Genomic DNA, 16,320 nt, shown 5'->3' on the forward strand with positions numbered 1-16,320 from the left:
TACGTCACGGATTACATACAATTGTGTTTGTTGTATTTGTGTCTAGAATTTGTCAATATTATATTTACGTAAAGATTTTTTTAATCATTTTATTTATATAAATTGTCCACTATATATATAGGTTAGATGGAATATATAATTAATTTATTACAATTATATATTATTAATATATTAAGCAAAATGAAAAGCACAATTAAATTTAAACTTTTCTGCAACATTTAATGCAAAATTAAGGTTTTTATAGTAAAATTGTCAGTTTTCAATTATATTAGCTTGAAGTAATTTTAAAATATTTTTCATTTTTTTTTGCAACACATTAAATAGTACGTAATTCAATAAATTATTTGTGTTAATTATTTTTTTAAATTATTTGACCTGAAAATAAAGTATTTAAAATTTTTTTATATTGATTTTCTTGATGCATAATAATGTCTATGCAAAACGCGAATAATCTCTTAATTCATACATAGTTCTCAGAACTGAATTGGTGATTAATCTGATTACATTACTAATTTTCTAATTTAACAAGTGAATCACTAGTTAAACCATTTAATATTTAATTATATATTTTTGTAAAAAAAAAGTATAGATATTGTAGTAAAATTAAATGTTCACTATCATATAGTGAAAGGATAAAATAATTTAAAAAAAAAAAGTTGAATAAGTGTTGAGATGGTAGCTAACTTGCTATACTTAAAGTGTGAAGTAAGACTCAAGTTTGAAGTCCACGTTACCCCGCAAGTTGTTTCTGACTTTAGAGATGAAAAATCAAACATCTTGGTAACTCCGATGAGAATCAACAAGAACATGATGATGAAGAGTTCCCCAAGATCTTCTTCAACACCAATGGATCCAAGAATCTGGAGCAAGCTACCTCCAGAGATCTTAGAATACATCCTCTCTTTTCTTCCCCTCAAAACCTTCCTCAATCTCAGGTCAACTTGCAAGTCTTTCTGGTCTCTCATCTTCACTCCTCCTTTCATAAACAAACACTCTTCTTCTTCTTCTTCTTCACCTTTCTCTAACTTCCTCTTCCTCTCACACCCACAGTTCCACCATAGCCACTTCACTCTCTATGACTGCAACCACGCCACGTGGCGCAACATCTCCCTCTCCCTCACCACCAATGATTCTTCCTCCCTTCACCATTCTTCTCCATCATCATGCTTCACCACACTTGTTTCATCCGGTGGCTTGTTCTGTCTCTCTGATCCAACCTCATGTTCTTTGCTTGTGTGCAATCTCTTGGCAAAAACTTCTAGAAAGATTCAATATCCAAGTTTCAATCTTCACCTTGAGCATCTCACTTTTGTTACAACCCCAAAAGGGTACACAATTTTTGTCCTTTTCTCTCACTCTTCTTCTTCTCCTTCTTCAAGTTCTAGTAATGTGTTTGTCTATGACTCAAAGGTGCTATCTTGGACAAGATTTGAAGGGCGTTTTGGGGTTAATTTAGGTGATAACATTCGCCAGCATCAAGGTGTTTACTTTAATGGGGGTTTGTATTTTGCAACCCCAGAGCCATTTTCTGTGGTGAAATTTGATTTGGGGAATGGCAAATTGGAGAGGCCAATTGGGGTGTTACCAAATCAAGTTACATTCTTGAGATTGGTGGGGGATGGAGGAGAGGGTAAAAAAATGTACTTGGTTGGTGGGGTTGGAAGCAATGGAATCTCAAGGAGCATAAAATTGTGGGAGTTTTGTGAAGAAAATGATTATGGGAATTATTGGAATGAAGTTGAGAGTTTACCTGATCTTATGTGTAGGAAATTTGTGTCAGTTTGTTACCATAACTATGAACATGTTTATTGCTTTTGGCATGAAGGGATGATATGCATTTGTTGCTACACTTGGCCTGAGATTTTGTATTACTTGGTTTCAAGGAAGACATGGCATTGGCTTCCAAGGTGCCCTTCTTTGCCTCTCAAATGTAGCTGTGGATTCAAGTGGTTCTCTTTTGTTCCTAATCTCTATGCTGCTGTTTGAGATATGTATGTAATGTATCACCCTTCTTCTCTTTAATTTTTCAGTTGCTTTAAGTTTGTTGGAGATGTCCTTAGATTTGGTATGCTTTTTTTTTTTTAATATGAATTTTGGAATGAGAATGATACTTGATTAGTTGAACTTATCTTTCTTTGTGAACCTTTAGCCCCATTAGATGTACAGTTTCTTAATTTACTAAGGATTATTGCTTAAGCAGCTTCTGTGTGTGTTTGATTCAGTATTAACAAGATATCACTTCTGTAGTTCTGTTTAGGTCTAGAATTGATTTCTCAAAGTAGTAAGTAATAATCAAAAGTCATATGTTAGGATAGTGCCATCAAAGTTACAGGTAACAATTTTCAGCTAAACCATATTGATTAACACTTTCTTGTCATCTTGTAAATTGTCTTATGCTTAGTCTTTGGGTTATTTTATCAAATTCAATGGTATAATAACTAAAAAGATATTTTTATCCACCAAATTTCCTGAAATAAATTGCTGTTTCTAATACTACAAATTGTTGAAATTTATTTTAATATTTTTAAAATAAGTTACAAATATGTTTTGAATTTTAAAAATATTTCTATATTAATGAAAGGAAGAATTCTTTAACAAATTAAAAAAATATAATAATTAAGAAATATAAAAATAATATTATATATTAATTTTAATTCTCTTAACATGAAAATATCAAATATCATTTTCAAAATAAGGATAAAAATATCAAAATTTCAATAATAAATTTTAAAACTTAAAACAAACATAATATTATTTTTATAAACAATTTGTAAAAATAAATTAAAATTTATTGAAAAAGACGTTATCAACTCAATCCAATTGCCGTTCTTCCATTAATTTGCATTGTTTATGCTCTTGGATTTAGATTGGTACGTCTTTATCGATACTGACACAAGATAATTTCCAGGATCAGGTAAGATGTTACAACATACAAATCAGAATATATAGCTTCACGATAACATCAATCTAATCATATTTGACTATGTAAAATCTTAGCAGTTATTAATGATTATTATCATTTTCTTTGTAGAAAAAATAAAAAAAGGGAATATGTCTGTGGTTTTGTATAGCTATTCTAACACGATACATGTTACAACGTTTGACCTTCCAATTTGTATCCTTTTTATTCATAAACTTCTCTCTCTTTGAATTTCTCTTTGATGCCTTCCATCATTTTATTTTTGACATGGCTTGGGAAATGGTCTTACCACTTAATTAGAGGGTTATTGAAAAACCTTTAATATAATACTTAATTATTATATTTTATAGTGTTTTTTAAAATTATAGAAGCGGGACAATACAATATGCCTTCCGCCCATGATTTTAAAAAATACTATAAAATACAATAACTGAGTATTACACCAAAATTTCGTTAATAACTAAAAAAATAAACGATCTTACTTACCCATAAGTAAATCATGATAGAACTTCCGTTATTTCGAATTAATGCTTGATATTGGTTTGATGAATTTTAGTAGTAGTTGTAATAAGAGTAAAGTATCGTTTTTGCCCCCAAGGTTTGGGGTAAATCCTATTTATGTCCCTAACGTTTAAATCGTTCTATTTGTATCCCTAACGTTTGTAAAAGTTATTCAATATTATCCTGCCGTTAATTACACATCATAAACGCTTTAGTTTGAGTTTTAAAAATCTCTTTTTGAAGTTAAAATACAAATGTCTGGGATAGAATCGATGATCCACTCCGAAAAATAGTCCATCAAAAGTTGAAACTAATTTCTACAACATTTACATAATTCACTTTTCTAGGAACATAATTGAATTTAAACACAAATAGTGGGTATAATATTAAAATCGAACACATCCAAGTGAGACCTAATTGAGAATGAATACATCTAAGTGAGAATAATTGAAAAATGTAATCTGATTTGTTAGTATAATTGATAGTAGGATAACATTGAATCACTTTTATAAACGTTAGAGATACAAATAGGACGATTTAAACGTTAGGGATACAAATAAGACTTACCCCAAACGTTAGAGACAAAAACGATACTTTACTCTTGTAATAAAGACCAATCCTAAGTTGAAAGACAGTAAATAAAATGAAGTTTCCGATTGGCATTTGAAAAATAATAAGGACAGTTAAAAAACAATTACAGGTTGCATGTCAAGTGTCATAGGCCAAAAAATTCAATGGTCATTAAGTTTCCTTTGAAAATATTATGGAAAATACACAATTATTAATTAAATACCGTCTATGTAGCCTAATTAATTATATTTTTATGCCTACTACCGGAATAGTCATATAAAACAATGAATCTAATTCAATGTCAATGAGCAATATTTTATGCTAATCAAAATTAAACTCATAAATTTTGCATGTTATTGACTTCTACTTAACAAAAAATACAATCATTTTGATAGATCAAGATAGTATAGGTCACACATAATAAAAGTTATAAATTTAATAATAGTTAATAATTTTACCAATTTTTTTATTAAAGATTTGTTCTCTTACAAAATCACATCAAAATGGCAAATAAAGCTTTCATGGTTGTGGAGGTTGCCAGCTACTACCAAGTACCAACCAACAACACTTTAGCTTACATTTCTTGTAGCTGGGGCTAGGGAGCGAGTATTAGTATTACTATTTCTTGAGTCCACCTTCAAAGCTTAAATAAAAGAATGCTGACTTTTTAGGCACAATTCTTAGGACTACATTAAGAGGGATAAAAAGAATCTTCTTAAATAAAAGTATCCCAAATTATAAAATTAGAATCAATTTGGACTGATTGAACAGGGTCCCAGAAAAAGACAATAACCGGTCATTATCTCTAAATATTTTAGTAAACAGTTAGAATATATTATATTACAAAATAATGTCGGTGTTTATAAGCTAATAAATATTTGTCAATGAGTGGCAAGTAAAAATTTATACTCATTATTTTTCCAGGTCAAAAAAATATGAATATTGATTCTCCTATATATTTATCCATAATTATGATCTCACACTGATAATGAATTATTGTATATTATAATATGAACCATAGCAAAGACAGAAGATCTACAAAGACTGCTAAGCATTAAAAAATAGAAGGGGGCAATAATTGCTCAGATTCTGCATGCAATTAATGCAGCATTTCAACAAGGGTAACGTGTTCATAACATGAAAGAAGCTTACAAAGTGTTTACAAATTTGCGCTACTAATTCAGGTAAGTGGACTTTAGACCAAATCAGCTCAAAGGATGAGGGGTGAGTTCACTATGGGGAGATAACAACAAAGGTGAATGCTTATCAACATATGGAACTGTGAATTCACTGAAAGACCAAACTTCATAAGTTCAAGCAACACCCAGAAGTTTAAAATAAATTAATGATCATTAGTTTCAAATTAGATGCTATCAATAATTTAGATTTCATTCCCATGACAATGTCAATACAATCTCAATACAACCAATCAATCATTTGAATAAAATAAGAACAAAATTGAAGGCATCGACAATCTATATCGATTTCCTAAACTTTCTTACTCTGTTCTACCTGATTGAAGAAATATGTGGGAAAAAACATGGAATATTTTACTGTTGAGATTTAGCATTATCACTATATATAAATTCATTTATGGCTTGAGCAAAAGTGAGAAGCCAAACTTGGGGCTATTTTCCAAAGCCTTCGTTTCAAAGGCACCCGAGATAGTCAAGAATGACTTGTCTGTAAGCTCATGCTGCAACACAGCTCCAAGGTTCCCGTGGTTGTTCAGCTTTGCTTTCACAACCGTCTGTGTATCGACTACGTATGAACATCCCACTGTCAATGTGTTCTCATTGGTAGAGAACCTTCTGCTAATCTCTCCTACAACGGCGCCCCCATTCAACTTTTCCAGCTGATGCAAATACATTACCTTCATGGAGTCTCCTTTGTCAGCTCTACAAAAGTATACAGAAAAAGAAAGGGAGGAAATAATTATATACCGAGGCAAAATTCTTTTAACATTGACATTGCACATTACTCACACCCTGATAAGTTGTAAAGTATGAATCTCAAAACAATCAATACATGTAAACTAACAGTTATTCAACCAGAGTTGCAACAGCAAAATTACATGCTGAACGCTTAAGTATAAAAAAAAAGAAAAGAACCTCTAATTAAAACATCCTACCAAAATAAGAAGGAATTTCATTCCAATAAAGTAATCATCTGAATTTAATATTTAGCTTTGAGGGCATGGCTTGTGAAAGTCACAGTTCAAATCTTGGAATCGCCTCTTTGCTTCGAAGAGATTGCGCTGTACATCTATCCTTTGCACTCCTCAAACCCATGACCAGTTAAGCCCTTGCACTAGGTTGCCCCTTTTAACTTATATTTGACTTTGTAAAAATGCATTACTTATGTCAATTTAACATTCAACAATTAAAAGTATTTCTATACTTACAAAATTACTGAAGCATTGGAAGTCGGCATTTTCAAGCAAACACCAGCATTGTACTTTGTTAACTTGCCAATAGCCGTTGAAAAGCTGGTTTCTGCCCCAAATGCAATGCCAGGAGTCCCAATTGTTGCAGAAAAATCAATTGTAGGGGAACGATTGAAACCAAAGGCAGTAGTAAAAGCCACATGATCATGAAGATACTGAACCTCTAACTGCATCAAAAAACAACAAATTGCTAATATCCCAAAATGATATATTTCTCTCCAATCATATATACCAAACAATCCCAATACCTTGCCAGAGTTGTAATCAGGTACTCGTATGGATGCAATGGCTTTAGCAGAAGGCAATACGTCTGATATAGTAAATGTTGTCAATACCTACAGAACAGATATCAGTTACTACAAGGCATAACATTTCAAAAGATCACTTTTTTAAAAATATTAATTTCAATAACACCACTTTTAGTTAGAGTCATTTAAAAAGAAAGGATCAAGGATTTGTGCATAGCTTCTTAAAAGGTAAAAAGATATAGGAGCAATGCATCAAATAAGGAATATAAACAAAAAATTTAAAAAAAGAGAGAAAGAAATTAGGGAGAGCAACATACACTTGAGAAAGAAATTAGAGAGAGCTACATACACTTGATTCAGTATCAACTTTGACATGAACATCCGTGTTGTCTTTGTATTTAAACAATGCAGCCACATTTCCAGATGAGAGTCCTCTACTTTTCAACAATGTGGAACTCAAATCCTGAAATTACAATCAACAAAACAAAAAGCAATTTTCAATAGCTGCCAATAAATCTCAACAGCATACACCATTACACCTCATAAACAAATCATACGATTACAACATCTAACCAATAATTGCTATTGCACTGACAGCAACTTCTATGAGATTAATTTTGACATATCAATATATCACCAATGTAAAATATTCCCATTATCAACCAACCAAATATCACCCCCTCTATGCCACATTGGACAATAACATAATAATTGCAAAACTACAAAACTACCATAAAAAAGATAGTAATTCAGAATTTCAGATTGTATATCCTACACTTGCATCCTTATAACTCCTCCACTGTATTCGAATATAATAATAACTCTTCACTCCAAAAACGAGCTAGTACGGTTAAAAAGAAAAAAAAGCAATAATTTTATCTCTGAAATGGATAACTACGAACAACTGCAATAATGATTCATGTAATTTGAACCACAAAAAATGGAGCACGGCGAAATGAATAAAAAAATTTTCAAATTTGGTGTTGATTTGGAAATCAACAATCGGTTAAAAAATGAAAGAAAACGCACAACACCGGTGTTGGAGGAGGAAGAGATAGTGAGTTTGTGATCAGCGTTGTAATCCTTCGTTAGGACATCTGCAGGAGGGGGAAAAAAACGCGATTTTTGAAAACGCAGAATCAGAACCAGAATCAGTGCGAGGAAGAAAGAAGGAGGAGTTAGGGTTTTTACCTCTGGCCTTGCTGCCAATAGCAGAGAAGAATCCAGGTCCTTTGTTGCTTGACATTTTTGAATCTGAAGCTCGATGTGTTGCATAAAAAGAGAAAAACACGCAGAACGAGAGAAAAGAGGGAAGAATGGGGTTTAGGTAAAACCCTTTCTCTTTGCCGTCTCCCAAAACGACGTCGTAGGAAGCTTCACGCGACCAAAACAAATTGAAAAGGCTATAAAATAATGCTCTCGTTGAGAGTCGAACTCAAGACCTCCCGCTTACTAAACGGGTGCTCTAACCAACTGAGCTACGAGAGCTTGTTGGCTATGCAAGATTAATATAATAAAATAATGCATATTAATTTTGATAAAACTAAATTCACATATATTCTATACTTAGTAGTATTCTCCATTAAAGAAATAATAGTGTGTTTTTCTGATGTATATATATATAGGCATATTATGTGAAGAGTTAGTTTTAGAATAAATAGTAGTTTGTTGTATCTGAACTATCTACTTATTAGTTGACTATTCCTATTTAGAAATTGAATGAAAAATGTATGAAGAAGGATTCAAAACGGTCCCAAAAGCTGAAAACATTTGTGAGGCGACATACGATGGAAGCTAAGGCACAAAACAATAAGGTTATTTTGAAATTATATTTTACTAAGGAGAAGAACGAGAGAGGTTCGATGGATTAAGGCAAATGTGGATGCTTCATTCAGAAAGGATACGAGCTATAGCAGTGGTTTTCAGAGACAACAAAGGAAAGATTTAATCAGAATTTACAGGATTCATTCAAGCAATATCAAGTACAGTAGCAGAAGCTTTAGCTATCAGACAAGCTCGAATCATTGCAAATAATTTGTCCATGGAAAAAATTATTACTTAATCAGATAGTTTAAAAATAATACAAGCAATCAAATCCAGAAATCCAATTGGAGAAGCATGGAACAATTACCTGATAGGGGCGTAACTTGGACTTCCAGGAAAGGCAACCTCCTTCAGAGATGGGAATGATTTGATACTGCTACAACGACGGGAGGGAGTCGAGGTCGTGCCGGCGAGGATGAAGATGACGATCGGGGGACCAGAAGAGGAGGGCGACCTGGTTGCCGAGCACATTGATGCAGGGGCTTGGAGCTTCGAAGATGCTGCCGTCGATCAGAGCTTCGCCTCGCCGGGATGGCTGAGAGAAAGCTGCTGCAATGGAGGGGGTCGCGCAAGGGGAGGGAAACGTAGGTTTGAACTCCGGGTCGGGTTTGGGTTTGGAGCTCCTTTTTTTTGGGCTTGGGTCAGGTTATCGGTCCGAGTCCCAGTCCAAGAAAAAGGAGAAAAATTGTTTTTAAAAAGTTTTGTATCATGACCCAAAATAAAAAAAAAAAGTATTTTTGTATATATTTTTACCTTCCACTACTTTGATATATTATCTAACGTATAATTCATTGAGAATGGAATTTATCGTAACAAAGACGTGTTTAACCAAGTTGAATTGGCATAATAGTTAACTACTTAGTTCATTAATCTATTTAAATAAGCATCAAGTTTTAATATTACTTTATGCATATAGTAATTTATTGACAAGTAATAAATTCTTAAATAAAAATCAATAATACAAGTTAATGCTTTAAAAATACAATTATTTTTATAAAGCCCTATGCTGAATAGATGGGCCTAAAATAATCTATTAATGAATCATTTTGCGATTTTTGTTTTAGTCATGTAAATCACTTTGCTTTGAACAAGCCAAAATTTTGTAAGAAACTAAAGTGAAACAATAACATAAAACCAATGACAATTTTAAAAAATCAATGAAGAACGTGAAGTGCATACAGGAAGCTGCGCAAAATGAATATAAATTTTTATTAAATATTGCTCCTATAATTTGTAGCAAATATTTTGTATGTAAATATAAGCTTTGGAAAACTTTAAAATGTATTGGTATATTGGTATTTTTATAATTTTTAATTATTAATTTTAATTATAAAAAATATATAATTAACATCAACGATTAAAAAATATTAAAATACCAATAATTTAGTATACTGATATACTTAAAATTTTTTATAAATTTTTATTATAAATATAATCATAGGTATGTGCATATGAATTTTTCGAACAAGAATCTTTTAATTTTTAAATATATATAAGTATTACAATAATATTTTCATAAATTATGCATATAAGTTTTATAATGATATTCTCATAAGGTGCTTGACCCCAAAAATATTTAAAAGATTGTTATTGATAAAATTTGTGAAGTTTTCAAGGAAGCTGAAATTAATAATTAAATAAAATAACTATTTCATTTTTTTTAACTTGTCGTATTTCACTGACTGAAAATTATTCGGACTAAATAAGAGTATTTAACATAACATGTATTTATTAAAATTGAAAATATTTTATATTTATTTATTTTATTTTATTTTATTTTTTATATATTTTATATTTATTTTTCACTTGACCTTTACCTGTCTTTTCTTTTTCGACTTTGGTTTTATTTATTTATTTATTGTCTTTAGTTTGACTTTTCTAAAAAATTGTTGAAATAATATTTTGCTCCTGTATTTTTGTTTTTTAGACCTAATCCTTGTATTTTTATTATTATCTAACAACCTATATATTATGGACTTTAAAATACTAAAGCCCTTTATGTTAGTACAGCATAAGTCTAGAAACAATGCCGAAAAAATATTTTATATTTAAGTATGATAATAATTAAATTTTAAAGTAGTCTCTCAACTTATTATTGAATCTCGAACTCGTCCATAAACTTAACATCGAAAAACTTTTCATCCATTACTTGTCATAAAAAAATTGAGCTGGACTGATTCTTATCACGCTAGAACTATAACGGCTAACTAACGTAATGAAAAAACTTTATTTTTGTAATTTTGTCTTTTTTTCTTCTTTTAAAATCCTAATCTCCAAATTATCTTCACCGAATTCTCTTTTTTGCTGACTTCTTCTTCTTTCTTCTTCAACTATTCTCACTTTCCAAATTCAATAATCACTGCAGAAACAACAACAACAACATTACCTTTAATTCTCGCATGCTCATAAGATTCATCCCGATCTTGTTCCTGACACAGACATAACAACCTAAATAGCAATAACCACAATAATAAATAGCTAAAAATAAAAAAAAAAGTGCAACAATTATAGAATAAAGAATAACAAAAAATCAACTGTTGTAACTACATTAAAACATAATCAGTAGCAACAATCATCTAAAACATTAAACGACAATAATTGAATAACTAAAAAAATTAATAAAAAACTCACTTTGACTGCGTGCAGAGGGAGAGGACCGAGCCAGAAAAGAAGAGAGGGAGGCAGAAGAAGATAGAAAGAAAAAATGAGACAAAAAAAGAGTGCAGATGTGCGAGCAATGACAGCAATGAATAGAAAGGGAGGTTTTAGTGAGTGATGGACAATGAGCACTACGAGTAGAGAGGGAGGCAGCAACGAGCAGTAAAAACGAGAAACAAGACGACACAGTGACGTAGAGGGGTCAGCGATATCACGGCAACGAGATGGAGACCGGCAAGAGGCGACGGCATAGAAGGTTGAGGCTTTGTGCTCTATTTATGTCGTGTTTGAGTGTTGTGGGTGTGAGAGATTAGGCTGGAGAAGGGGGGAGAGGGGCCCGGCCCAAAATGGAGGCCGGCAAAAAGCAGTGACAATGTGACATGACAAATTGAGAAAGCCTCTACCTTTAACGTATGGTTAGTGATGTGAATGTGACAAACGATGGATGAAAAGTATTTTAAGGGCAACCGATATTAAGTTTAGAGATTAATTTGAGACAATTTTAAATTTAAAGACAAATTTGATGTCCAATTACAAATTTAAAGACTATTTTAAAATTTAGCTCGTATAATAATCTTGCATTATTGTAACATAACCCGAAAATCAATATAATTACATCGAATAAAGACCTATAATTCTGTTCATCGATCATAAAATAACTTATTATTCTATGCCTCCAGATTGCAACTTTGCAAGAGAAACTGCAAACTAAAAAATACCAGGTGTATGATACAACTCATTTAATCAGGTGCAGGTAAAACTCAGTAAATCGCCTAAAACTAGTTATAAAAGCAGTAAAGGAGCCTTTCCTCAATGAGAAACTAGAGTTAAAAAAAGCAAGTCCACACGCCGTCAACCATGGACCCACACTCCCAAACAACTATCCTATTCACCGCTTACCGCTAATCACTTCGGGAATATGTTAACACGTGTCATTCCCTCCTTGGTCTCACCCAATCTTTGTGCATTATCGATATCATTATCATTATCATTATGTTGTGTGCAAAAAGAGAAAAGAAAAATAAAAATGATGAAATATTACGCTATTAGCCATAAAAACAAACAAAGCTGCTTACGACTGCCACCGCTCCTAACCCTACTTAACATTCTTAGCCAACCACGTGGAAACAACCATTTCAAACCATCCTTCTTCTCTTCACTTTTTTATTTGTTTTTCTTTCTCGGTGTATCTTCTCATAATCTTTCAAATTCATTGGGGTTCGAAAATGAAAGGGAAAGCTACAAAATTAATATCCACCAGCAAGAGGAAATAAAAATCTTCCAGAAATATCTTCAGTAATTATATATGCACGAAACAGCACGTTGCAATTATATATGTTGTGGCTCTCTCTCACAACCCCAATAATCCATCCATGTACTTATAAAAATGATAAACAACTCTAATCTTAAAACTATATAAAGTATTATATATTTTAACTTAGCACTAATTTTAATGTGTCGATACCATCTCTCATCTTACCTAATCGGCTGATGGGTGTGATTCGAAAAATTGGATGTTTCTTTTTAGCCTTCCTTCTCTTAGCTTCTACTTTTTTTTTTTTTTTTTATCATTATACTACTCACACACTCACAAATCCACACTTTCAGATTATTTTAAACTTCATTCTAGTCTCAGCTGGAGTTTAAGATTGGTGCAGCTTGATTAAAAAACAATGTCATTACCACTTGATTTGGACTTCTGCTGCTTAGCTTCTACTTTTAAAACCAACTAAAATTTCATTTTCTCTTAATATACGAGACAAATATATGAGACAAAAGGACTCAAATAAAAAATATCGTTACACATCGAATTTTTTTATAAATTAAGTCTAATTAAATTAAATAATAAAATTTAGAATAATATTAACTATAACTAATTTTTTTATATTAGACTAATTAGATGTGTGGTATTATTTTTAAAGAAAATACAAAAGGATTAATTTAGGAGTGTCATAATTAACAATAAAAGAAGAATAATTAGAATTGGTACGACTGAGAGGGAAAATTAAACTTAAGCTCGTATTATTTTTGTATTACAAAATTTACAAGAGGTTCTTCTTCTTTGTCACATAGATATTTACAAGTAAGGCCCATCACCCTTAACCATTTTCGTTGATTTAACTCTTTGTGGCTACAATTAAAACACGCACGAATATGGTGGGGGAGCTGGGGTTTATAGTTCACACTTCAGAGTGACACTTCTGACGCACGAGCAGTGCCATTGTTGGATCTTGGTTGCCTTAGAAGCTCAATCAGTTTCTCTGCCTGTTTCACGTGCATAAACGAGGAACACACCAACGAACAAACATTAGCTTTCACATTCTTGTTTAATCATATATAATGATATCATTAAGATTATTTGACTCTCACTATGATTATCTTAATATGAAACAAAAAAAATATATAATTTATTATAAACAAAGAATAATGGAATAAAACAGTGGGTTGTTTTTGGCAAAATGTTATGTGCACTATACAGAAAAGGACACTATGCAATTGCAAAGTCCACATATATAGCGGTCTTAAAATATTATAGTAGCCAAAAACTCAACCAGGATTGTGTAGAAATGTTCACACCGTAATGCATTCCGATGCAAACAATATCTACATTTTGGTGGTGCGAAGCAAACCATTTTAATTGGCCACTTAGAAACAAAAGAAGAAAGATACCAGTGGGTGGATATCCACTCTGCAAGGGAAGCTGACGTGGCAGTCACATACCATTCCTTCACATTGCTTAATAAAACCTCTACCGTATATCCCTAATGCATCTATGTAATAAATTTTCTAATTGAAAAACAGAGAAATGATAATATATTATATGAATATATTTATTATATAATAACTCAAAAAATAGAAGCTATTAAAATTCTAAAATAACACGTTTCAAAAATAATTCAACATTATCTATAACTAATAAGATAAAATAAACAAAGAAAATGCACATACTTTTAAATTAATTAAGTAGATTAATAAATATTAATGTATTTATTGATTTATTTATTTTTTTTGTTATAGTTTTAAAAAAACTAAGTATAACTAATAGTTAGCTTGAAAATAGTTTAAATAACTAGCCATTTATTTTTATAACCTATTAACAATACAAAAAATTCAATTTAAATAAAAATTATTTGTATTTTTTATTATCATATCCATATAATACAAAATTTAATGATATTTTGTCCTGCCATCAAATCAAATAATGGTTCGATTTTTGTACTCTCAGAGTACCTTCGTACTACTAAGAATTGAACTTCCTCATTTTTTGTTAAAAAAAATAAAAAAAATCTTTAGTACAAAAATCAGACTTTTGTATTTTAATTTAGTTCACAATTTTTATAAAATATCAAAATTTTACAAGGCTAATTTCTTGCATAAAAAAGATAAAGAGCCAATTTTTTCTTGCTGACCTTTTCTTTGGCGCGATTGGTGCCAGATTGGGACAAAGCAACCAAAGGAGGGATGGCGCTTTCGTCAAACACAAGCTTTCTGTAAGCAGCACTCTCTTCACAAATCTGCAAAAGTATAACCACAGCAATTTCTTTTTGCCTCTGCGTCCCAACCTCCACTATCTCTACCAGCACTGGAATCCCCCCTTCTGCCACAAACGCAGCCCTTCCCTCCGCTACTGTCACCACTACGCTCGCCACGTAAGCTGATTTGTCTACCATGTCTCCCTCCAAGTCTGCCATCAACTCCACCAGCACCCTCATTATCCCTGCCTTCACTGCCCTTACCTTCCATCATAGTAACAATTACAGTTAGTTAAACATTTCATTACCAATTAGTTACACTTCAATTCAAGTTAGTTACATTATGTTAAGAAATAGTTACTTATAATATCTGCTAGATCTTATATATTACTTCCATCTCAAAAATTGTAATTGCTTAAACATTTTTTTTAAAAATTTAGACACATGAATAATTGCAAATTGAATTGGTCGATTATTCCAGTAATTTCACACATGGTACCTTGTTATCTTTAGTAGAACAGAGCGAATACAGAGCAGTTGACGCGTCCTTCTTTCCGCGGCCACTCCCGGTTTCCAAAAGCTTTACAAGCGGCGGAATCGCGCCCGCCCTTCCTATTGCCGGCTTATAAGCATCCACCTGCGACAGTCGGAGAAGCGCGCACGCCGCGTTCTCCTTCGCTGTTGAATTTCCTGAACTCAGCACCCGAACCAGAGATCGAATCGCGCCGGCAGAAGCTATGGCGTCTTTATTCTCGTCACATAGGGATAAGTTGAGAATAGCTGTGACGCCGTACTCCTGAAGTTGAAGGTCTTGCGACGAAATAAGCGAAATTAACGGTTTGATCGCTCCAGCTTCGGCAATTCTAATTCGATTCTCCGGCTTATTCTTCGCAAGGAGGCGGATCTCCATGGCTGCTTGTTTTTGCTCATTGACGGAATTAGAGCCCAGATCAGACACGAGCTGTCGGATTAATTCGTCAGAGTTGTCGGTGGCACACGCAAGTAGGAGGCGGCGAGTCTGAGAAGAGGCAGCGGAGAATTCACCGGATCTATCGCTGTTGCAATCGCTAAAGGCGGAGGAAGAGGACTCCTCGTTGATGGTGAGATGGCTTATGCTGCGCCCCAAATAAGAGTAATTTGTCGTGCTCTCGGTCCCCATGGTGCGTGTTATGGCACCGATTTTGGGTAATGAGTATAATCGATTAAGTTGGACCAGGGATTCAGAGTTATTGAATTTTCTTTTAAATTGGTTTGTTTTGTGATAGAATAAAGAAGGGCAAGAGAGAAGCTACAAATATATGAGAGACCAACCTATGGAGATTTTACAAGTGTAAGGAAGTATTTGAGCGAGGAGATAACACGTGTGCATATTGAATATTCGGGGAGAGACTAAATTTCAATGCAAGCAAGCACGTGGGAGGGTCTTGAATGTGCTCCTAAAAGGATCAGTGTTCTATGAGCTGTGTTTCCTATTTTTAGTATTCTGATATTTGTGATTTTTTTGTTTTATTATAATATAATGTTTAGTAGTCATTTTTTTTCAATCAATTTTTTTATATAGGTTTTTTGTTCATATTATAAATATTATTTTTTTAAGAGTTTTTTAGTGTTTTTGAATGTACTGTTATTTTTTACAGAATTTTCAGTACTTATTGTTTATACAAATTCGTAATCTCTTTT

At 32.3% G+C, this 16,320-nt stretch overlaps 3 protein-coding genes and 1 non-coding gene across 5 annotated transcripts; 1 reads left to right on the top strand and 3 right to left on the bottom strand.

Moving 5' to 3' along the window:
• The first annotated feature begins 711 nt into the window (after positions 1–711).
• LOC130935725 (F-box/kelch-repeat protein At5g43190) lies at positions 712–2,346 on the top strand. Its single transcript, XM_057865603.1, has one exon. It carries the CDS (start codon positions 790–792, stop codon positions 1,984–1,986), a length of 1,197 nt encoding a protein of 398 aa, XP_057721586.1. The 5' UTR covers positions 712–789; the 3' UTR covers positions 1,987–2,346.
• A 2,831-nt stretch (positions 2,347–5,177) lies between these two features.
• On the bottom strand, positions 5,178–8,034 carry LOC130936054 (mitochondrial outer membrane protein porin 2-like). 2 transcript variants are annotated; one of them, XM_057866028.1, is made up of 6 exons: positions 7,877–7,992; positions 7,715–7,782; positions 7,035–7,148; positions 6,686–6,772; positions 6,396–6,604; positions 5,179–5,889 (listed from the first exon to the last, which is right to left on the bottom strand). In XM_057866028.1, exons 1-6 carry the CDS (start codon positions 7,929–7,931, stop codon positions 5,583–5,585), a joined length of 840 nt encoding a protein of 279 aa, XP_057722011.1. In that variant the 5' UTR covers positions 7,932–7,992; the 3' UTR covers positions 5,179–5,582. The 2 variants fall into 2 exon arrangements, with proteins under 2 accessions (XP_057722012.1, XP_057722011.1); XM_057866029.1 differs by lacking the exon at positions 7,715–7,782 and having other exon boundaries at positions 5,178–5,889; positions 7,877–8,034.
• Positions 8,035–8,099: 65 nt separating this feature from the next.
• On the bottom strand, positions 8,100–8,173 carry TRNAT-AGU (transfer RNA threonine (anticodon AGU)). The gene has a single exon. It is a non-coding gene; the product is annotated as a tRNA-Thr (tRNA).
• A 4,993-nt stretch (positions 8,174–13,166) lies between these two features.
• On the bottom strand, positions 13,167–16,000 carry LOC130935808 (U-box domain-containing protein 4-like). Its single transcript, XM_057865712.1, has 3 exons — positions 15,140–16,000; positions 14,578–14,904; positions 13,167–13,432 (listed from the first exon to the last, which is right to left on the bottom strand). Exons 1-3 carry the CDS (start codon positions 15,797–15,799, stop codon positions 13,355–13,357), a joined length of 1,065 nt encoding a protein of 354 aa, XP_057721695.1. The 5' UTR covers positions 15,800–16,000; the 3' UTR covers positions 13,167–13,354.
• Between the last annotated feature and the right edge of the window lie 320 nt (positions 16,001–16,320).

The sequence above is a fragment of the Arachis stenosperma genome, chromosome 6, assembly GCF_014773155.1.
Source record: "Arachis stenosperma cultivar V10309 chromosome 6, arast.V10309.gnm1.PFL2, whole genome shotgun sequence".
NCBI lineage: Eukaryota > Viridiplantae > Streptophyta > Magnoliopsida > Fabales > Fabaceae > Arachis > Arachis stenosperma.